Genomic DNA, 4724 nt, shown 5'->3' with positions numbered 1-4724 from the left:
GGAGGGCAGTTGTAATTGTTTTTGGCATGAATGTTTTAGTGTTCAGTTTCAGTGTTTTTCCTGTTAGTTTTGTTTGTTTGTCACTTTGCCACATACCACCAGTGTTTTTCACCAGTGTCTCTCCTTTAAAGTTTGTCTGTACACCTTTAGATCCTGCTAATGTTGTTATGGCCATAAGATTTCAAATGTGTTATAAACGACACTATTCTGTTACCATAGCCATATGTTTTAGAGAATCTCACGTCTTTTCCAAACTCTGTGCAATGCCCTTTCTTCTTCTGCTCAGGCTTAATGAAACTTGCTTAAACTGAACCTTTTGTTTACAACAGTATTTGCAACAATCTGTTAGTTTGTTTTTTGTCACACATCTTTAATGAGCTTGTGGAAAAGTGGTTTATTCAAATGTACGGAATTCTGAAGTTGGGTTTTAGAATAACTTTTGAAAAAAATGCTTTATGCCAGCATTTATAATGGAATTGGATTGGAAGCAAACTTTCCAGTGTTGGTTTTTGTCTCACTTGGTTGGTTTTTTGTACCGTGCCTGCACACTGTACTGTTTTCCAGGTATTGATCTTATGCACGCTTATGTTTTGTTATGATACTTGTACTTGTACTTTCACTGTTCAAGGCTGGCATCCACTCGTCTCTTGTCCTCATTTTGTATCTGAATTTTCTTAAGTGAAAACATTTTACTGCAGATCTTGAATTTACTTAAAATAAAAATCACATTGTCCCGACATCCCCGATGTCACATTGTAACTGTGACATCGGGGAAGTACACTTAGGAGCAGCTTAAGTGGTAATATTCTATATTCATTCCATATGTTTGCATCTCAATTGAACAAAGTTCAATTTCTAAAATTAAAATAACTCAAATAAAAACTTGTTACAACTACAATATGTAGAAGAGCATCTCTGAATATATAATATACATTGACCCAGATGTGCTACAGCAGCAGAAGACCACACTGGATGCCATTCTGATCAACAGATCAAGAAACTGAGGCAGCAGTTTGCACTACATAGTTTGGACAACTGAAGACTGGAAAATGCTGTCAGTTCATATTATTCTTGAGTTCTGCTGCCATACTTGGATGGCAGGGACATGATGCCAGATGTTACAATTGGGTATAGACAACATGAAAGGATGGATCGATCCTTCCTTGTATCAACAGGTCATGGTGCTGCTGGTGGTGTAATGGTGTGGGGGATATTTTCGTGGCAAAGTTTGTGACCCTCAGCACCAACTGCGCATCCTGAGTATTGCTTTTGACTATGTGCATCACTGTAGAGTTTCCATCTTCTGATGGCTGATTCCAGCAGGAGCACCCACCATGTCATAGAGTTCAAATCACCACACACTGTTATTTTTACATGACAAGCTCAATGTGCTGAAACGGCTTCCACAGCCACCACAGCCTAAATCCACCAGACCAGCTTTGGGATGTGGCTGAACTGGAGGTTTGTCTTTATGAATGTGCTGCCACCGGAGCACATTCATACTGTGCCCCGTTACTGGAGCTGGAAAGTGAGTTATTCAGGAGAACTCTCCCCAGCATTAACTGCCCTGCTACTGTACCACCTTAATAAACCATGTTGAGGAAAAACATCTTGTGCTTAAGAGTCTGTGTGAAAGTTACTGCATATATGTTCAGTGCAGACAGATATATAGTGCATATGGTTATATAGGTATACATGTCATCCAAAAGTTCCCCCGCCCCCCCTTTCCTGTCACTCTTCACTATATCTATCAAAAAAGGACCCAATATAATTATTCTTTAAAGAAAATGAATGTGCAGCCACCAAATCTACAGCAGCTGCACGATGCTATCACATCAACATGAACCAAAATAACTGAGGAGTGTTTGCAGCACCTGTTGAAAGTTAAAGTGGGTCCAACACAGTATTAGTGAGGCATAATGGCTAAAGTCTCCTGTTAGTACAAAGTGTATAATATGTAGCAGTGGTGTACATTAATGAGTCCAAGAGGAAAAACAAATAAAAATAGTAACAATAACAATAAAAATAAACTTTCTGTCACTTTTGGCAAAAACCAGCAGTCATTTAGTCAAAGTAGAAATTTCTGTCACCATTTGCTGTGTTGTGCTTTGAACCATTTTCTGTCAATCTAGATTTCAAGCAGACTCCTGATAAAGATCAGACTTGGGGACGTACAGGAAACAACACCTTTTTTTTTCTCTTTCTGTTCTCATCATTAGCGGACTGCAGAACTTTTGATAGTTAGTTCATTTCTGCACATCTAAAGGGATCACATCAGTAAACGGGGAAAGGGAGCCTTGAAGTGTAATTCCTGACTTGACCTGGTTGGAAGAGCCTTCACTGAGATATCACAATGTCAGGTAATTATCTTTCAACATTAATCCACAATTTAGACTATTTAAAGTGTCATGTTTTACAGAGCTCTTGGAAATTTACTTGGGTTATAAAGTGTAGTGTTCAAAGCTGCACGCATTGTCACAGAGATCTAAAACCAACTGCTGTGACTGAAATTATGTCAAAGCTACTTCATGATTTCTAATTTCATCTTTAATCTAGAGATCTTATTTTTACTGTTGTTTTTTTAATAGTAGTTAAAAACAACACAACACTGCCACAATGCCTTAATACAACTTTTACAAGTGCTGTTATCTCCATCCATGTATCTGCTACTTTCAGAATAATAATGGTAATATTGTAAAATCATGGTAATAGTGTTAAAACCTTTCATCACATCCAAAACAATGCTTACATTAAAAATTACAATAACACAGATAAACAAACCCAATAGTTGGTCGTAGGTTTATTATGGAATACCATCCTCGTGTAATAAATTGAATCCCAACAAAACCAGTTATCAGATCTGTTACAATAATGGTGCAGGTTTAAATCATAGACTTTGTGAAGAAGATTTTAATCCTATTTTTGTAAAAAAAAAAAAAAAAAAAAAAGAAGAAGCATTTTATGGATTAACGATGTTCCCAAGGAGGGAGTACCAATGAGCACCAATAGGTGGCAAAATCACCCCCACTGTCAACTCCCTGGGGGGCCAAACCAGCAGACGTGTATGGATTATTTGTGGTGCTCATAGCAAAGGAAAACCTCCTTTAAAACAGAAACATGTCATCAGCAATAGGTTGGAAATTCAGGCTGCACTTGATAAGGGTTGAAACGGCATTACGAAACCAAACCTAACACTTTGATGCAATGAGCATTCAAAAATAAATCCAGTTAACCTCTAACGGTAGCATGTGTTTAAAGCAGTAAAGAAGTCTTTGATATACTGCATCTTATTTGTCGTAGCCTGTGCTGAAATTAATATAAATAATAATGTTAATTACAAATCTTTCTCTCTCTTTCTGCAGGAGAAAACACCACATCCTATGATTATTCATTTTACTATGAGTTTTCTAACGACACAGACCTTTCTCCTACCAACCTAAGTGATGTAAAGGACTTTAACAAAGTGTTTCTCACCACTCTCTACAGTTTGGTTTTCATCATGGGCTTCATAGGTGGGTGTGTCCTCTTGTGTGTATGCTGTGGAGATTATGAGTTTCTACACATTGCACAGACCTCCTTTTCTGGGAATTTCCAACTTGAGAATTTTTACCTATGCATGTAGGTGTGTGTATGTGAGACACAGATGAAATGCAAAAGAGAGAGAATGCTGTTCAACATGTAACAGTGTGACAGGTACACTTATTGTGTCTTTTCTTCCAAAGGTAATGGGCTAGTGGTGTGTGTCCTGGTGAAGCACCGGTATCAGAGCAACCTGACAGACATCTGCCTCTTCAACCTGGCTCTCTCTGACCTCCTCTTCGTCTTCACGCTGCCTTTCTACTCTCACAACGCCAGGGTCGGTCAGTGGGCTTTTGGAGACTTCATGTGCCGTTTGATCTCCGGGTCTCACCACATTGGCTTCTTCAGCAGCATCTTCTTCATGGTTGTCATGACGCTGGAGCGCTACATGATCATCGTGCACGCTCACAGGGTTGCACGTTATCGCACAAAGAGGGTTTCCATCATTCTGACTGTGCTCGTTTGGATGCTGAGCTTGTTTGTGTCTCTGCCGGATTTTATCTTCATAAAGGCAATAGGACAGGAATCCCATAGAGTGGAGTGTGACTATCCCGAGGAGAGCAAAGTCTGGGAGCGTTACAGCCTGTTCACTATAAATGTGCTGGGTCTCATCATTCCCTTGCTGGTGATGGTAGGTTGCTACTCCAGGATCATTCCCACGCTGTTGAGCATGAGGACTGCAAAGAAGCACCGCATCGTCAAGCTGATCATCTGCATAGTGCTTGCATTTTTCTTACTATGGGCTCCATATAACATTTCCCTTTTCCTGGAGTTTCTTCAGAAAAGAGAAATAGTCCACAATAATATAACCTGGTTCAAAAATATAAGGCTGTCAAAAACAGTGACCGAGGCCTTAGCTTACACTCACTGCTGTCTGAATCCCATCATTTATGCATTTGTGGGAGAGAAGTTTATGAGACGAGCCTTGCAGCTGCTGAAAAAGTTTGTGCCTTTTTATGGAAGATATTTGTCAGACAGCTCATTCAGGAGGAGCTCAGTTATGTCCAGGGGCTCTGAAGTCACCTCTGCTTCTTTTAAACTATAGAAGGTGGAGGGCAGTTGTAATTGTTTTTGGCATGAATGTTTTAGTGTTCAGTTTCAGTGTTTTTCCTGTTAGTTTTGTTTGTTTGTCACTTTGCCACATA

General features: G+C 39.4%; 1 protein-coding gene across 1 annotated transcript; it reads left to right on the top strand.

The window, feature by feature from the left end:
• The first annotated feature begins 2353 nt into the window (after positions 1-2353).
• Positions 2354-4624, top strand: LOC102194355 (C-C chemokine receptor type 1-like). The gene is made up of 3 exons (XM_005743203.1): positions 2354-2360; positions 3363-3512; positions 3723-4624. Exons 1-3 carry the CDS (start codon positions 2354-2356, stop codon positions 4622-4624), a joined length of 1059 nt encoding a protein of 352 aa, XP_005743260.1.
• The last annotated feature ends 100 nt before the right edge of the window (positions 4625-4724 follow it).

The sequence above is a fragment of the Pundamilia nyererei genome, unplaced genomic scaffold (assembly GCF_000239375.1).
Source record: "Pundamilia nyererei isolate P.nyererei 1_Seehausen unplaced genomic scaffold, PunNye1.0 scaffold00128, whole genome shotgun sequence".
Lineage (NCBI taxonomy): Eukaryota > Metazoa > Chordata > Actinopteri > Cichliformes > Cichlidae > Pundamilia > Pundamilia nyererei.
Note: the sequence above shows the minus strand (reverse complement) of the source record. Positions and strands in the feature narration are given on the sequence as shown.